Consider the following 19990-nt stretch of genomic DNA (forward strand, 5'->3'; position numbering starts at 1 on the left):
CAGTATACAAAAATCTAATTTTGTTGACAACTTAATTCTTAAAATAATGATAATAATTTTTAAACAATTATTAATAATTTTTGTTCATAATAATTTTAGAGTTAACAAAAATCATTTTTATTTGTGGTTTAATTATAATAATTTATGGTGTATTAATGGTTATTTAATATGTTGGGTTTTTTAAATGACAAATAATATAATTTATTTATGAATCACATAAATGTCTAATTATAAATATATATATATATACATGAAAAATAAAATAAAATTCTTAAGAAATAGGTCAACGGCAATGACGACCAATTAACAATAACATATTGTTTTGTGTATTCTTTGCATTAATGATGCTAAGAAAGCGTACACATAAACACATTAACAAGTGATGAATAAAGACAATAACGAATAGGAGAAGAACTGTATTATTATTATAATAATAATAATAATAAAATGTGAAATTAATTTTCAAATAAATTTTATTTATAAGGTTAGAAATTTGAATCATGATCTCTTTGTTAGAATGTATTTACTTGAATATCATTACCAAATTACAAATGTAAATTAATTTAAGCTATATATATATATAAATAAAAATACTACGTGATTAATTAAAAACAAAATTATTATTGAAAGCATATCATCTGAAATTATTCCATTCGTATTGGATCCCATTATTAATTCTCTTCTCCAATTGCCCAATTGAGAGCCATATGATAGAAACCCTTCAAAAGAAAAGAAATTCACTTCCCCACCATCTTAATTATAGATTTCATAACATTTTTAATAATATGTTCTCCAACTAGTACACAATAAATTTAATTTTATTCTATAATGACACTGTCTTTTGTCTTTTATACAACTCTAATCCCCTTCAAATATCTTTTAAGATTTAAATACTCTCCAATTAGCATGTCTCATGTATTACATCTTGTAATCTTGTCAACTTCACTATTATTATTATTATTATACACCCTAACCTCCCTATTTTAAAGTTTAAACCTTCTACCTCATAACTAGGGGTGTACAAACGGTCGATTCGGTTTCGAACCGAACCAAGCCGATAAAATTGAAAATTAAAAATAAAAAATTTTAAAAACCGAACAGAACCGATTGATAAGAGAAAATCGAACCGAATCGAACTGATAAATATCATTTTGGTTCGATTTTAAACCAATCAAATCGAAATTTATAAAATTTCATATTTTTAACATTAAATCTAAATAATAAAAACATAAAAACAAAAAAAAATAGAAATTAAAACTAAAAAATCTTAAGGTTCGGTTCGGTTTTCTTTGATTTCAGTCCAGTTTGATTCGGTTCGATTCAATTTGGTTCGATTTTTTTATTTCCTATATATATATTAATAATTTCGATTGGATTCGGTTTTTTTGATTTTTTTTTATGAAAATAACCGAACTGAACCGATTAATCCGAAATTATTAAAATTATAAACCGAACCGAACCGATTAAAATTTAAAACCAAACCGATTGAACCGAATTAATCGATTCGATTCGATTTTTCGATTTAAACCGAAAACTGCACACCCCTACTCATAACTTATTCCAATGAATTTTTATTTGTAGTATTTGCTCAACTTTAGTAAAATGACATTAGAATAATTTTTAGAATCGTGAGATTTTAAATTTAAATCATAATCAAAATTAATTGGCCAAAAAAAAATGTATCACTAAAAGGTTTTAGCATTTCTTTTTTATGTAAAAATTTCTTCTTGCAATATTCATGACATTCATAAAAAATCGCTATAATAAAATTTTAAATATTATGAAAATAGTATCATAAAATGTAGATATATAGGTATACATATATTAATTAATTATCCATACAATACGTTTTTGAATTTTAATGTGCTATTATTCGACAAAAATTCATACGTATTTTTACATATCCATTTAATTTGTTGGAAATTATGCAAAGATAAAAAAGGCAGAGGAATATTAATTGTTTGGATTCATCAACTTGTAATAAAGTCAAAATGGATGAACTAATGACCTGGCTATTAAACCAAAGCTAATTAACAAGCAATATGAGGCATAGTGGTGGCACACCTATACACGTAGGGAGGGATTGGTTTACTAATGAGGTATCAACCTTAATATAGGGGGTGCAAGTAGGCTTCTCGGCAGTGGCGGACCTAAGTTGGGGCTAGAGGGGCCATGGCTCCCTAAGCCCCAACACCACTCAATTAATTTTAAGAATTAATTATTTTTTATTTATAAATAAATTTAATTAAAATTTATATTAATTTATTTAATTTTATAAACAATTAATTATAATTTAATATAATTTGTTAAAATTATTATACTACTATACATAATACTTTTAATTTGTATTAATAAAATAATTATTCTTTTTTATTAATTTTTAATAAAATAAATTTTATTAAAAATTTAAGTTAAATATATTTATATTTTGATTTAGACGAATCAAATTTAAATAAAAATTTGTATGATTTGATAACAAAATTATAAATACTGTGGGAGCCTATTGGCAGTTGGTGGACCCAATTGAGAAAAATGATGGTGGGGACACCTGTATTAATTTTTTTTGCAGTGGTCCCACATCATCACCCCTCAAGTGGGTGCCCATCCAAATGAATCTCTTCCGATTTTATTTCCCCATTTTCCTTGTATTGTGCAAAAAGGGACCCACTACATGCAAAGCTGACTAGGCCACAGATTCCCTTCTTTCATTGCCAGTAATCCCGGATTTAACGTGAATCCTCATTAAGAATCTTCTAAATAATGTTTCCTGTAAAATAAGAAAATAAAGCATAATTGTGATCGTGCTTGCCCTGCAGTAATTTATTATTTTCATTATTGAAATTATTCGGAAGGCCATAAAATAAAAATAATTATACTACAGTTCTAAAAGAGATAAAAATGTACCTTCCATAATAATATGCTTCTTTTTTTTCAAGTACAGAAAATAAAATTAATAATATCAAAATATTTCTAAATAATATATATATATATATATATATATATATATATATAGCAGTCAGTTCAGGTGAGGTGAAGACAATTTAAGGATACAAATATGTTGAAGTGCCACTTCTTTCTTATGGAAATTTTGCATTTTTTGTGGAGCTAAACATGCCAAATAAGAAATACAAGACAAATTATTCAGTATTTTTTAAATATATATACATATATTATATTTATATATAATATAATTTTCAAAAATAATTAAATTTAATTGGAATATTTTATAAATTTTCACTGAATACGGTGCTCCCAACCTACCCAAAGACTATGACAAATGGACATTGAGAATATTTGGAAAAATTTGCTATTGCCAAATTCCATCACATAAAGAGAGTTTTGGGATTTTTTAACCAAGAAAAGGGAAAAGGGGAAGGTGGATTTTCTCTCTCTCTCTCTTTTTTTTTTTTTTTTTTTCTGGTTCATTCGATTCTAAAATTTCTTTGGTGTTAAGGGTCTGACGCATCAAACCGAAAGGCAGCCAAGGTGGTGCTATAGGAAAACGATGGGAATCTTCTTCAAAATCAATACCATTATTCCACTCAAACCTCAACCCAAGAACCCATCAATTCTCTCCCACTGCGATCCACCAATATTCACTAATAACAACAAAAAAAACAATAATTGAGAAAACAAATCTCGTAAATCTGCGATTTCCTTCCCATACTAGCAAGAAAAAAAACACAAGCAGATAATTAAAAACAAAAAAAACACACTTGGAAGAACTAAAGATTGGAGATGCTTTGCTTGAGTTGTGGATCCACATAAAATAACAGCTTCAAAATTTGCCCATTTGCATACAAAAGCTAGCTGCATCAAACCCACTTGCATATATATAATTCTACACTTAACATTTTATATATATTGATAGAATTAAGCGGGCGGAATCTTTTTCCATTCTGGGCTGCAGGTGCCTCTACAAAGCAGCAACAGTCTCGCCTTTGGTGGAGACTTCTGATGCGGTGTTGGAGGTTGCAACTTCTTTCTTAGATGCTAATGAGCACTTCTCTTTCCTCTCGTCTTGGTTCATTTGCTGTTGCCTGCACTCTAGACTGCAGAAAGCACTATCCCCTCTAAGCCAAACAACAATTAACAAAATCTTGATTAGAAACATATTTAGCGCATGAAAGAGGGAGAGGAGAGGGGAGGGGAAGGGAAGATGAATTATTAATTTTATGTTTATAAGTTATTAGATTCAAGAGTTCTTGATTATCTGAAAGAAATCTTCAAAGTTGAAAGGACTTGAAATTGATATTGAGGAAGGTTAGGTACCTATACATGTAGATGTCACGGCCAGGGACCAATCGGCGCTTGCAGAGGGAGCAAGACCTCAAGAAGTGAGCAGTCCCCAAGAAATCAGCGGAAACCCTTCTATGGGTTCCTGGTGAAACGTTGGCGGCCAAGAACCGCTGATCTAGCTGGCCACCAAATCCCGCCATCTGTTTATGGGCGATGTGAGGATCAGACGACGGTGGAGTTGATTCACAGTCTAGATCAAAGGTGATCTCTGACATGCTTGTTGTTCTCTTCATTGGACCCCTCGGTCTCTTCCCCAACAACATCTTTACGCAGCTCTCCTTCCTTTACAGCAGCTTCAGCCACTCCTTTCTTCCTTGATTGTTTTTCTTGCCAGTGAGGAAGGGGAAATTAATCTTGAGAGAGCGAGAGGAGGTGGGTGGAGAAGTGAAGGAGAAGTGGAGATTGGGAAAATAAAGGAAGAGCCAGAAACCGAGGAGTAAATCTGAGCCGTTCATTTAATTGGTAGCTTTTATTAATTTTTTTAATGTGGCAAATCCACGTCAAAACATTTTCTATTAATTTCTTTCTTTTTGGTGAATGGGGGAGGAGAGCTTTGGATACTCTCTCTTCTCCAGTGACAGCAGTCAAAATCTAATGAGGTTCATTGGCCACTCCAATGCTACCACGTCAAGGAAATAAGATTTTTATTTTTATTTTTTTGCCCCCTTGGTTGGGTAAGTTGGTATTTGTGGAGTTAAGAAAGGAGATGTACAGTTGGAACAATTCTGGTTTTGTTTAATATCTCCTTGTCACCACCACCACCACCATCATGCACATTGCTCATTGTTCTTTTGTGCCTGTCCTTCTTATGCTTACGCTTTTTTACGTTTGCACATTGACAAAAAAATTGAAGTAAATAGTGTGAGAATGTCAGCATTTTAATTTTATATTTTGAAGTAAATATTTATTTATTAAATTATATCTTTAATTATTCAAATTTATTCTTCTACTCAACATCTCTTGACTTGCTAATCAAACTCGCCTTTTCAAGATGGAGAGTAACAAGCAAACAATAATAGGAATTAAGAGTCTTAACTTTTTTTAAAAGTAGAAAATAATAGATAATTAAATAAGTTAAATTTTAATATTTTCTGAAAATTAAAATCTATAAGTTAAGTAATTTCCAACCAAACAAAACCTAAGAATTTCTATAAATGAGTTGCGTATTAATTTACTATAGAATTTTAGACGATATCTCTTCTATCTTCCTATTGTTTTACCCCCTCTCTCTCTCTCTCTCTCTATTTTGAATTAATAATCATAACCAACTATCAAATCTTTTATTCACTACTAAATACATATGTCACGACCCAAAATTTTGTTTCGCGATCGGTGTATAATTTAAGTATTCTTAAATCATGCAACCCTTATCAGAGTATCTTGAAAAAAATATATTGTCACTTACTAACCTCAAAAATAGATAAAATCCAAATAAATAAAACACTGAATAAACAACATAAATATCCCATAAGTAAACTGTAGAGTCTCTACAGATTTCAAATAAAAACTTAAATTGTTCAATAAATTAGACTAATTATTAGTCTGAGGAAACATGAATTTGGGCATATCATGAGAACAAATCAAATATTGTTCCTCTCTAGAAGATGGAATGAATATTTGGATCAGCTACAAAATTCTACTGATCTGAAACAGATAACAGACAGAGAAAATGTAGTTTGAGTTAATGCTCAGTGGATGATAATTATAACACACGACGGAATAGGAATAGGCGGACGCTAGATTAATTTCACAATAAATTTTCTATTTAATAAAATCATGTTCATGCTATCAAAATCATTAATAAAATAATTTCATAAAACATATATATATAAAAGAAATTCATTCAATAAAATTTTATGGTACAGTACACCAGGGTAATGATACCCCAAATCATCAAAAGCCAAATGATAAACGCGCTACCAGATATTAGATACCTTCCTCTTCCTTTACAGATATCAATGCATATGATACTAATACAATCCACAAATTACAATGATGCATGACTCAACAATGCAACCTAATATCATAATAGTCTACACGGTGGGGCCAGATAACAGATACAGATACTTGGCACAGTACCAATTCAAAATAGAAAATCAATTTGTACAAATCAATCAAAATCAACAAAAAAATTTGAGATAGCAAATAATAACTGATAGTGTAGTTCCAACAGTTTATTTCAATAATTTCAGAAAGTCAATAAGATCAAATCAATCTCAAATCAATTCAGTGTAACACATCGATAAAATTTATAGTAAGATATCAATCAATATAAAGACATTAAAGGCCTGTTTCCGAAATTCTAATGGCTCTAATGCAGAGATAATTAACAAAATCAATTATTTAATCAAAATCGGAATAAAATTCAATAATAAAATAAAACTCTAGAAAATCATATGTAAAATAATTATTAAAATATTGATTTAAAATTTCATTTAATAACAAATTTGATGCTAAAAATTTTTAAAAGAGACTAAAACGGTGCTATATACTATAATTATCACTCACCTGAAACCTCCAAGATAATAGTTGTATTTAATGAAAGAGAGACAATTTTAGCTAACAGATTGAATATTTGAATCTCCTTAAAAATAGAATCCAAGGTGATTAATAGAGAAGTAAGAATTTACGGATTCTCTGTGCACATCAGATTATAAATCGTAAATTTATATATATATATATATATACACACATATAACAATAATGAAAGATGATGAAAATACCTGTTGAGAGTATTTGGTAGAAAAAGGAGGTGATAAACAGACATTGAGAGTAAAGTTTAACAGAAATAGATGATTAGTATATATATATTTCAAGAGTTCTATTAAGTATAGAATGAGATAAGAGTTATCATTGAACTGGGTTGTTCATATTATAGATATATATTTAATTTCAAAAATAATATATAAATAAATAAGCAGGTCATCCAATAAAATATTTCTCTTTTTTTAGATAAATATATTAAATTATTGTTAATTAATTAAAATAAATATATAATAAATAGATAAAATATTGTGTTTCCACAACATATCTAATCAACTACAATAGAATCTCAAAAAGAGGCATAATTGAAATTAAACAACCCCACAATTTTGGCTTGCATAGAACAAATCCATATAAGCGAAAGAGATAATTACACATAATTTGAAGACCTTACAAAAATCAATTTTACATTGGAAACCCATCAAGAAAGATTCATAGACATCTATGTTTGGTCGAGGATGATTCAACCAAAAGGGATGATAAGATCCTAAAGGATTGCAAGACCTTTGTGGCAGTTGAGATGGTGATGGGGGTGGAGTGTTGTTGCATTAGTCGACCATAGGAAAGAATCACAAGAGCTTTATTAGAGCATCGCTTATTAGTGAGAATAATTTGAAATTAGGGAGAGTTGGTAGTTGGGCAAGAAGAACCGAGAAATTTTTAGTTTATTTTAATATGAATTTATATAAGTAATTGAATTGTTTTATACATTAAAATGATTGGTCAAATTAATGTTACGATTCAATAATTTATATTTTGTCATTTCATTTTGTATATTTTCAGTGCGTGACATTTAGCCTAATTCATTTTTTAACACTTCCTCTTTAAATACAACCACATGATTATCACATGTAATTAATTTGCATTTAACCTTAGATAAATTGAAATGTATAGCTTTATAAGTAACTGAAACCCACAACTCAATTAGACTCATTTTCTAATTTGTTGGATTTATGAGGAAGAGGGGTGGTGAGTAGATAGGGTTTACAAATGGAGGGGAGAGAAAGATGATATTTTAAATAAGAGTATTTTAAACTATAGTATTTTTAATGATTAACGACTATATATTTTAAATATGACAAAATTACAAATTAGTTGATAGAATCATAAACATAATAATTAATATAATTTTTATAATAATGGGAACTTTCTCTAGTGGGTGTTTTGAAATTTAACATTGATGTGGCTTGGAGAAGTGGCAATGCGAAAGCTGTGGAAGCGGTTGTCATGAGAAATCATCACGGAAGTATGATAGATGGTTCAGCCAAAGAGTTTTACTGCTCTTCTCCTTTGGTTGGAGAAGCTAGAGCAATGCTTTGAAGCAATTGGTTTAACTTGTGATATGGGTGCTAATTCAATTATCTTGGAGTAAGACTCTCCTATTCTTCTTTCACCAATGATGAATGATCATATATGCCCTGCTTGGGAGATCAAAGCAACAGTTGATGTAATAGCCGCTTTAATGATCATATATGATTTAATGATCATATATGATTTCGATTGCGAGCAATATAAGAAGAGGAGGCAATGACTAGCACCCTTTGAGCTGTGAACCTTCTATCATACAATGTTGAAGATATCTTCTAGTAGCGGCTATAAGGGAAAGAAACGAACTGGTGACTCTCTCCTTATGTGATTTGTAAAATTATTAATCAAGCATGTTAGTATCAAATATTTTATTTCAGTCGGCATTTTAAAAAAGAAAATAATAATTGGAATGGGACCAAATTTCCACAGTAGAAAAAAAAATAGTGATGAGAGTATCAACAACAGATTTTCGTCCGTCATCACTGATACTTCTTTTTTTAATGCATATCATTTAGGTGGTTGGGTGAATCCCATCCATTACAAATCATAGTATATGCAGGTCATAATAACTGTTGATACAATTTTTGAGGGTAATTGTGACAATGGCGACTGAAAGAAAAGAGCTCTTGAAAATCACAAAGGTTGCCCAGAGGCCAAAACTGAAAATCCAAACAAGTAGAAAATTAACCGAAGACAACACTTGTAATGAAATAAAAACCAGTGATTGGAATGACGACAAGCCTTAATTAGCAAAATGGAGTCCATAGAGCTTAGGTGTAATGTTATAATGAGTGGTGACTTGTGTGGTCCAGCTGAGGCCAACATTGCTTTGTCGTCTTCACCATTTGTTGAATTGAAGTATATAGCTTTATATGTGAACTGAAATATATATCTTTAAAAGCGATTAAGGCTCTGTTTGTTCATGAAAAAAAATTTTTTCGAAAATATTTTTAATATTTTTTGATGTTTAGAGCACTTGGAAAAATAAATTAGCAAAAAATATTTTTCTGATCAAAGGAAAATTAAGTCATTTTTAAGAAAAATAACTTCTATTTTTTAAAAGAGTACGTCATTTTTCGTATTTTATATTTTGAAAATCTTATAAAAATGTGAATATATTTATATATACATAAATTAAATAAATATTATTAATTTAACATTACAACCAAACAACAAAAAATATTTTCTATGGAAAATATTTTCCACATACAAATCATTTTCCGTGAAACAAATGGGGCCTAAAATCCACAACTCAATTAGATTCATTTTTCAATTTGTTGGATTTATGAGGAAGAGGGGTGAGAAGGTAGGGTTTACGGATTCAAGAAATGGAGGGGAGAGAAAGATGATACTGTAAATAAGTATTTTAAACTATAGCATTTTTAATGATTAATGACTATGTATTTTAAATTTGAAAGAATTACAAATTAGTTGATAGAATCATAAACATAATAATTAATATAGTTTTTATAATAATGGAAACCTCCTCTAGTAGGTGTTTTGAAATTTAACAATGATGTAACTTGGAGAAGTGATGATGCGAAAGCTGTGAAAGCGATTGCTGTGAGAAATCATCACGGAAGTATGATTGATGGCTTAGCCAAAGATTTTTACTACTCTTCTCCTTTGGTTGGAGGAGCTAGAGCAATGTTTAAAGCAATTGGACTAGCTGGTGATATGGGTGCTAATTCAATCATCTTGGAGTCAGACTCGTCTATTCTTCTTTCATCTACGAAGAATGATCATATATGCATGGGAGATCAAAGCAATAGTAGATGCAATAGCCACTTTAATGCCTATGTTCTCTAATGTGTCATTTTCATTAGTTAATAGAAAAGCTAATGCTTTAGTTGACTTTGTGGCAAAGCTTAAAATGAACTAGGTTTTGCCTTGTAATTGGCTTACGAATATACTCCTAGAACCACGTATGGGGGTAGATTAGGTTTTGTACGCAGCGTAGTTTAAGCCACATTGGTAGATCTAGTGAGAAATTATTTTGTTCTGACCAAATTATTTAGGATGTGAATTGAGCAGATGCAAACAGTACTTCATGTTCCATTAAAATGGCAGTGGCCAAAACTACTATATCCGTATCTGTATGCATTAGCATCCCTGCAAAAGATATGCTTCCTCCAATCGAGAACTCAAGCACTTTCACAAATTCAGACTCTATTATACATCTCATCAAATAGAATCAGTAAATTCAAAATTTTACAGCCAATAATCAATGTAAAAAATTGGGAAGAAGCAGCCATTTTCAGAAGCTATAATACTAAACACCAATGAGTGAATCTTGCTGCGACATGCAGTCATTTTCTAAAGCTAGCAAAAGCTACGTGTGCGTCAATTATTTTGGGGGGTTGGGGCTGAGAACCTCCTCTGGTCTGCCCACTTGTAGTCTAATATATATATATACCAACTAGTTACGTAATTATAATTGTAACAACCCAAAATTTTTAAATTATAAATAAAATAAAAAGGAAATATTATGTTATTAATATTATAGGATTTATTTGAATTGATTTTAAAACAAAGGAAGATAATAATAAAAATTAAATTAATAATAAATAATTTAATTTAAATTAATTTATTAAATGAGAATAAAATAATTAAAATTTCCTAGATTATATTATTTTTATCATTACTAGAATTTTATTAAACTTTAACATAATAAAATAATTTTGGACCTAATTGTAAACCTCTAAGAAGTTGAGGGACTAATAGTATAATTAGAAATTAAAAAAAAAGAAGACCCAAAAACGCCCCCCCCCCCCCCCCCCACAAAGCTCTCCTTATCTCTGCCCGACTCCCTCTTTCTCCCTCCCTTTTTCCTTCATTTTCGGCCACCACTCACGTCAACCATCACCGGCCAAGGTTACAACTACCTCCCTCAGCCGCTTCAGCACCTACCGACCCTTCCCCATCTGTTATGAATGCCGGCATAGCCTTCCACCGCCGCGAGAAAGGAGGAAGAGAGAGGTGGGAGCTTGTGCAAGGCCGCAACTTCCAAGCTTCGCCCCGACATCGTCTAGCGGTTGTTTTCGACAAGGCAAGGCCCATTCAACTCCTGGCATAGCAAGCTTCAAAACCCGACCAGCCTTGCCTCCAATGGTGGCCGGAGAGAGGAGATCCGGCAAGGAAAAGTTGAGAGAAAATGAAATGGGTTTCGCCGATTTCTGGCCACTTTTCCAGCTATCCGACCATTGGATCGGAAATCCGAGACCACTGATAGATTCAGGGTAACAAAATCTTCAAGATAGGACCTGTCCCGCTCCGATCGGACACCGTTTGAAAAAGGCAATAATCGGACGGTCCTGATCGCTTGGTGAGATTTTCAAATTTTTTCGATTTCCAAAATTTAAAAATAATTTTATGATAATTATTAACAAAATTTAGACTTAATTTAGGTGCAATCGGATCAATGATAGCTCACCGGCGCCGGAACCGCATTCTCAATCAGATCCGGCTGACCGACGGCCCGTCTCAGAACGTGATCGATATTATAGTCAATCCTAACATTTTCAGACGTTCTGGACGCGTTCCAGATGTCAGAATTGGCATAGGTAAACCCGAATTCTAAGTTGCACATTTTCGGCTGATACCGATTTAGAATAAAAAAAATACATAAAATATTCATGGATGATTAGAAAATTACAATTCCTTTTGCGATAGCTTTATAACTTTATTAAGGACTACAGAACCAAATTTTAGAATTTGTAGAGCTTGTTTGAATGGATTTTTACAAAATGTCAATCATAGGGACTAAAACATAATTTTTCAAATTCATGACTATTGTCTGATTTGGAGGGCCCATATGATGTTGATGAGATGTGATTGTGGAAATTGAGAATTTAGAAGTGTTATTTGAGCCTTTTTACATGTTGGGTAGGTCCTAGGTATAGGGGAAACTCTGTCGGATTTTCGGCACGACTTAGGGCATCTTTGGTCTTTTAGAAACTTGTATTGAGTCAAAAATATTAAACAATTGTAATGGAATTGTCAGGTGAGCCGGGACAGCCTTTCTCCTCTACGCAGCCGCCGCAGTGACCTTAGTTACGTCTGTGAGTAAAATATTAATTTTAATTGTAATTTCGATATTATTATATGTTCAAACATGCCCATGCATCACTTATAAATATGTATCTATGTAATTAAACACTAGGCACGTTTTATATTGCATTCATAATTGTTGAAGTGTCATGGATGTTATTTGTGGTAATTTGGAGCAGTGTGTGTGTGTGTGCGTAGCATGTGTGTGGTATAATATTGGATATGGACAGGACGAGTAGACACGGCTTGAGAGACACTCGCTGGGACTCGGTCCTTCGAGATAGACACAGCTTGAGAGACACTCACTGGAACCCCGCATTTAGTTTATTAAGCAAAAGTCCAGCTTGAGAGACACTCGCTGGCAGATGTTAGATTAAGAGGGCTATATAGGTGATCAGCTCTCATGTATGTATTGCTTGACAGTGTTGGGTGTGTGAATGCTCCAAATTGCCTTTTTGCTATTATGATGTGAATTGTATGAAAATTATGATGATGTTGCATTTCATTCCATATGGTGTATTAGTTTTAGATAGCTATAGAAATCATACTTAAAATTGGTATTTTACTCTCTGAGTCAAACGCTCACTTATGTTCACCATATTTTTTCAGGCTACAGGAGGAGACCTTTTTCAGAATAACCTGTTCCTTTTCTCGTAAGTTATGAAAAAAAATTACTTAACTGTATTATTATTATTATCTAAATTTATAATTTAGAACTCCACATGTACTAGTAGTAGCATTAATCATGTCAGAAACTGCATGAATTTAAATTTTTATATTAACAAATGAAAATTTTTTTATGAGTTTTAAATAGTTTGTAAATGATGTAACAGGATTGAGGTGGGCTCCCCTAATTTTAGTTTCTGATAATTACTGGGTGAAGTTGGTCAGAAATAAAATTATAATAGTTTAATTTAAATTATTTTATATGCATATTGAGCCTAAATTGTTGGCCTTGTCATGGGTTTGAGAACAGTAAAACTTACTACGGGCCTCGGAGGCTTTATGCCGGCCCAGATCCTAGTGTCGATCCGACCCATAGGTTGGGTCATGATAATAATCATTATGCACATGCCTTTGCCTGCTTATTCCCTTGCAAAACAAGTATTTTTATGACATAATTATCTCTTACAATTACAAACACTCCTATCTTAAGTGAATTTTCAATTTTCCATGTCTTTGTTTGCTATTACATTAATTCATGATTTTAAAATTAGAATTATGACTAAATTGATTTGTTGAGCTGATAAATTAATTAATGAAATTTTAAATCAATCTAAATTTATCATTGAATTACATAAGAAAGTGATTTAGTGTGACTCGGTTGATAAGCAATCAAATCAGATGATATATATATATATATATATATATATATATATATATATATATATATATATATATATATATATATATTCTTGCACAGTAATTAAGTAGAAGAATATGGGCAATGATGTGGAAAGATGATGATCTAGCTAGCCCTCCATTATAAGATATATGTAAAATCGCAAGTTACATTTTTAAAGTGCTTGCTTCTTTAATTTTGAAGATATGGAGAATATACTATAAAATACAGTAAAAATATATGCATGCATATGACTTTATTACAGTGGAAATTAAATAAATCAGGATATTTTGCTTCGAAATGTAGCATATAAATCAGCATCCATCTGGTGTTGAAGATAAGAATAAAAAATATCAATGAGATTATTCCCAGCTACTTTGATAGCTTTAGATTATTTTTCCTTCTTCTGATTGATTTGATCCAATCTTGATTAACCTGACTTAGAATAATGTTTTACTGCAGCAACTAATAGTACAGTTTCCAAGCACATTCCCTCCACGGTGAGCTAAGAAAGAGAAGAAGAGCAGTGGAAGATGACGTATAAATAAACAAAAGAAACTCAACTTGGTTTTAATTTTTAAAGCACAATGCAATCTAGGAGTTGCAAAGTGCATCAATTTGATAGGGTTAACGTTAATTATTTGATTAAGAATAGCTAGCCAGAGGGCATGTGAAGAGCTAATTTAATATCAATTTGTACCAAAACAAAGAAGAGGTAGCTGCTAACCGAGTCACCTGTGGAAATTGATTGGGCAGCTCAGCACTAAAGATTTCAAAGATCACATGCATATATATATAAGTTTTCCTTTGGTTTTGAGCCTTCTACAAAAGAAATCATACATTAGGATTGATTCAAACGTCAAGATATACTTTCTAAAGGTGCAGAATTTTGTATGACATCAATATGTGCCAAAGCCTTTGGCTCCATGCATTGCTACCCAATTCTTAACTTTATTAATTAGTCTTTGGCCCATTAATTAATTATGAGAGTTTGATCTCATTGCTTACTTAATCTTAATTTTAGTAACAATTAAGAAGTAACTCTTTAATTATATTATTGAAGAAAATTTTATATATATCATCTCTTTTTTCTCTATAAAATAATAAATTATATCCATTATTTTTTAAATTTGACATCACATAACTTTATAATAATTAAGGCTACTTTTTTTTGGTGATTTTTTTTTGCTTTATTTTATCTCTGTAACGTGTGAGCGATATTACTATTTTATCAATTAATTCTGATTAAAACTCAAACTCAATAATTTTTTAATTTGACACTTTTTTATTTTATCCGTCATCAATGCTGATTCTTACCAATTTTCTAACTTTAGTCCCAATGATATCAACAAATCAAACTGAGTATACTTAACGAATGGCCTTAATTTGTCAGCTTCTAAGTATCTCTACCATTTTCAAAGTATCTTTATTGATATTAGTCACTAATTCATTAGCCTGGGGAAAAAAATGAGTTACAAAAGCTTGAAATTAGGTGTTTCCAGCTTGGAAAGAAGGGATTCCCTTTTCTATTGTCTATTTTCCTGATGTTAATTATACTTCTCTTCGCTGCTGTGCCATTTGTGTAGCTTATTCGATGTTGATAATGACGAAGACATCAATTGACAATGCAAGCAATTTCTTTAAAATTAGGCCTACTGAATTCTGGACCCCTTGTAATCATCAACCCCTTCCAAAATTACTGGAACCCACACATAACAAGTGAACAGCTCATTTGATTAGTCCCTTAAATATCTCTTATCAATTGCTATGCAACTGTTCTCTAATATCTCTCTCTCTCTCTCTCTCTCTCTCTCTCTCTCTCTCTCTCTCTCTCTCTATATATATATATATATATATATATATATATGAACACAATAGTCTATAAGTCTTCATTACTAATAATAATTAGTCAATATAATAGTATTCAAAAGCATTGGTTGGGAGGTAAGTATTTCCACATCAGGTTGCTTAAACAACAACAGTGACTATAGTAAGAGCTTGGCACATTGGCGTCCACCGCCATCAGAAGCTAAATATATCCATGAATCTGAACCCACAATCCCCAGTATTTAATATATTATTTTTTGTTGTTTAAAAAAATTAGAAAAAATCCTGATGTCAGAGGATAGTGATCCTCCAAATCAAAATTGATTCATGTATCACAGTATATATGAAAATTGAATTTGCGTTGTAATGATTGAAGTTGGGCACTAAAGAAGGGCATGGACAAAACTATCGATGCCTGCAAAAAGGCCACACTGTCACCTTCCTCTTCCGTGGACTCCACTTAATTCTGTTTCTCCAATCCCATTTGTTGGGTGAAAAGGTTACAGCACATACTTGCGCATCATTTACAACTTCACTAATTTCAATGTCTTCTTTTTTCCTCTTTTTCTTACAAATTAATAATAAATGTTTGCTTCTCTTCTTCCTCGACGTTTGCTTCTCAGTGATTATTCGCCCTCTTAAGAGTCCAGCAAGCCCAACCAAAAGTTGCCCCGCCCATACACCTGTAATTGGGCCGACGAAGCAAAGCTCCTGTAATCGTCTATCGTTGCTCCCCGACATCTACACTTAACGTCATGATAAATAATGAATTGATGGGTTGGATGCGTGTCCACAAAAGCTAGTGAGAGGCCCATTTGATGAGGTGACATGGTTCAACTGAGCAGACTGATTAGTTTGGATGAAATCAATGTTCTTTTGGACAATCATTAAATTTGCAAATATTAGGGTAGCTCACTGGCAAAGATTGAAGACTTGGAAAACCTGCCATTTCGCTTTGTCAATCCCAAATCAAGAAAATAATTCAAAATTCAACCTAAGAATTTCTATTTACCATGCTTAGTTTTTGTTAAGCTAAAGATAGGTACAAATTTAACAAGAGGAACTGTTCTCTTACTCATAATTTCCGGGGCTAATGTCGGGCCATGACCCTTGCTCTTCCAGAAAGTTTTCACATTCCAAATACTGATGGGTCATCGTCTCCCATGTGGTGTCACCAGCTCCTTTATTTTCATGTATTGTAGGCCCAAGTTGAGATGATTCTTAGGCCAATTTTCAGCTTACGTTACTCAACTCCGAGTCTCATGCATTCGGAAGACAAATTTATTCCCTTACCATTATGTCTGATTGTGTAACATATCCCCAGTAGGCTAATTGAATTGTCTGACTTGCAGCCTATTTCCACTCAAAGAGAGGAAAGCGAAGTAATCAACAATAATAATAATAATAATAAATATTTGTATAATTCTTTAAAATTAACAAATTAAAATAATTAAATAAGATAAAAAATAATTTAATTTATTATTAATATTTTTTATAAAAATAAAATTATTTAATATTTTTTTAATTATCATAAAAAATTCACATATGGCAAATAAAAATAAATGGAAAAGTAATTACTTACAGATCTGTATTTGAGTTCTCACTCTGCGTGAGTTCTAGAAGAAACAATAAATAAGAAGAGTAGGCTTTTACCGTACCCTATTAATATTGATTTCGGGTCTCAACTCGCAACTTTCAAATCGCACATGACAGATGAGTGATGACAGCATATAGAAACATAGGCTGGATTACAGCTGATCCACTCTTTACTTTCCTAATCCGCTAATCGCAATTCCTAAGCAATCCATGTGAGCACCGACATCTCCAGCTATAATCAATTAGTACAGTGTTCTTTCTCCTACACTAGTTCCCATCCCCCACTTCTACTTTTCTACTGGTCCTCCAACCATAATGCGCCACGCAGAATTAGCAGTATTTAGTTCAATGTACTAGTTTCAAGACCGCGTAGATACACCTTCACCTGAACATTTCTCCACTCGCTATCACCGCTTTAGCTTTATTTTTGCCTTAACTTCCTATTGCTTCACTCCTATCTTCTCCTACTATTTCCCTATCAGTTTCATCATTTCCCATTTCCTTTGCTCCATTTTGTTTCAATCTCCATCTCCCCCTCTATTTATCTAGCACAAGTCTCTGTAATTCTCTGATACCAAAATCCCAATGGCTCGATCACTGTTTTTGCTCGCCCTCTGCACTCTTCCGGCACTTGTGAGCGCCGCTCGCCCCCAAAGAAACCCATTTGAAGTGGAGGGTCGTGTGTTCTGTGACACTTGCCGCGCTGGTTTCGAGACCCCCAAAACCACCTACATCGCTGGTATAAATCCGTCTCTTTCTCCTTAATCTCTTTCTTTTTAATGGATTTGTGCATTTTCTTGTCCACATCTGCAGCTTGATTGGTAGATCTGCTCACATGTCTTTACTTATACAGTGAACTTGAAGTGATAAAATTATTGTGGGAAGATTCTTAAATGATTTGCATATTTTGTTGTTTGGTATAGGTGCTAAGGTTAAAGTGGAATGCAAGGACAGGAAGACCATGGATCTTGTATACAGCAAGGAAGGAACAACCGATTCAACAGGAACATATAAAATCTATGTTGATGAGGATCATCAGGATCAGCTGTGCGATGCTATGCTAGTTAGCAGCCCCATCAAGGACTGCAAATCACCATCATCAGGGCGTGATCGTGCACGTGTTATCTTGACCAGTTACAATGGCATTGCATCAAACAAACGTTTCGCCAATGCTATGGGTTTCATGAAGGAGGAGGCCATGTCTGGTTGCGCTGAGCTTCTCAGGCAATACCAGGAGTATGAAGATTAGATTTTTAGCTTGGAGTTCCTCTGAGCCTGGTTGATTAATGATTGCTGGGGCTATTCTGTTTATCTATAATTACTTAGTGTCATTATTATCATAATCCGGATTCATATGTTGTTTTGAGTGTTTAGAGGACTATAATTTTTTCTGTTAATGGACTCTTATAATGTATTGGCTTTGAATGAATGAATGAATATGTTATGGGGGCTTTGAGCATTCTAGACATACATACTTGGGTGTTCTCAACGAGGAATAAATCAGAAACTCAGCCTTTACTTCTATCATTTTATGGTCTTGTAGAAACTCAATTTTTTGCCAAGATCAAAATTATAAGAACTGACAATGGATTAAAATTTAATATGCCTCAATTTTATGCTTCTAAAGGCATAATTCATCAAACTATTTGCGTGGAAACATCTCAATAAAATGCAATAGTGGAGAGAAAGCACCAATGCATCTTGAATGTGGCTAGAGCTTTACTTTTTTCAAGTTTTTCTACCCAAATTTTTTTTGCTAAGGAGAAATGAAAGTGGAACTGAAATCTTGATCTTTCATTAATCAATCATCTGTTATATATGTTATATATAAGTTAGTAACTAACAGAAGCTAACTTGAAAACTAACTAACAGAATCTAAAATTAATTAACAGAATAAGCTAAACTTCAACTCTTTCACTTTACGTCAGCTCAGCTCTCCTTTATGGTTCTTCTTTACATCCGATAATATCCTCCCGCAAGCTAGAGAATGCATGTCTATCATTCCCAGCTTGAAACAATAGGCAGAGGCTTTGTGAAGATGTCGGCAATTTGAGCTGCTGAAGAGATAGGTAAGAGCTTGATGATGCCTGACTGACTTTTCTCCCTAACAATGTGACAATCAAGCTCAATGTGCTTGATTCTCTCATGGAAGGTAGGATTGGCGGCTATATGTAAGGCAGATTGTTTATCACAATAAACCAAGGCTGGTTTCTTATAAGCAACTTGAAAATCATCAAATAAAAATGTTAACCATTGAAGCTCACAAGTCACAGAAGCAAGAGCACAATACTCAGCTTCAGAATATGACCGCGACACAGTGCTCTGCTTCTTTGATTTCTAGGAAATTAAAGAATCACCTAAGTAAATGTAGAAGCCAGTGACTAATCTCCTAGTATCAACACAACCTGCCCAATCAGAGTCACTAAAGCTTTTTAATTGAAGAGAAGAAGTAGCCGGAAAAATGAGCCTTTGCCTGGAGAATTCTTAATGTATTTGAGCACTTGATGGGCTGCCTGTTGATGAACAGAGGTGGGATGTGCAAGAAATTGACTGAGTTATTGTACAGCAAATGCCAAATCTAGTCTAGTAGTGGTTAAGTACAAGAGCTGCTAATTAACCTTCTATAAGCTGTACTATCAGAGAGAGATTCACCTATGTTGTCACGACCCAACCTATGGGCCGGACCGGCACTAGGACCTGGGCCAGCCTAAAGCCCCCGAGGCCCGTAGTAAGCCTTAACTATTCATTTACCCAACTCTAAGGCCCATTGGGCCCAAATTCAAGAAAACAAACGGACAGAGTCCG

At 32.6% G+C, this 19990-nt stretch overlaps 2 protein-coding genes across 2 annotated transcripts; one reads left to right on the forward strand and one right to left on the reverse strand.

Moving 5' to 3' along the window:
* Positions 1-3716: 3716 nt before the first annotated feature.
* On the reverse strand, positions 3717-4741 carry LOC110648957 (FCS-Like Zinc finger 6). The gene is made up of 2 exons (XM_021803330.2): positions 4273-4741; positions 3717-4073 (listed from the first exon to the last, which is right to left on the reverse strand). The coding sequence occupies exons 1-2, from the start codon at positions 4560-4562 to the stop codon at positions 3917-3919; spliced, it is 447 nt and encodes a 148-aa protein (XP_021659022.2). The 5' UTR covers positions 4563-4741; the 3' UTR covers positions 3717-3916.
* A 12883-nt stretch (positions 4742-17624) lies between these two features.
* Positions 17625-18644, forward strand: LOC110648964 (protein DOWNSTREAM OF FLC). Its single transcript, XM_021803341.2, has 2 exons — positions 17625-17924; positions 18109-18644. The coding sequence occupies exons 1-2, from the start codon at positions 17771-17773 to the stop codon at positions 18432-18434; spliced, it is 480 nt and encodes a 159-aa protein (XP_021659033.2). The 5' UTR covers positions 17625-17770; the 3' UTR covers positions 18435-18644.
* Positions 18645-19990: the final 1346 nt, after the last annotated feature.

The sequence above is a fragment of the Hevea brasiliensis genome, chromosome 16, assembly GCF_030052815.1.
Source record: "Hevea brasiliensis isolate MT/VB/25A 57/8 chromosome 16, ASM3005281v1, whole genome shotgun sequence".
In the NCBI taxonomy this organism is placed as follows: domain Eukaryota; kingdom Viridiplantae; phylum Streptophyta; class Magnoliopsida; order Malpighiales; family Euphorbiaceae; genus Hevea; species Hevea brasiliensis.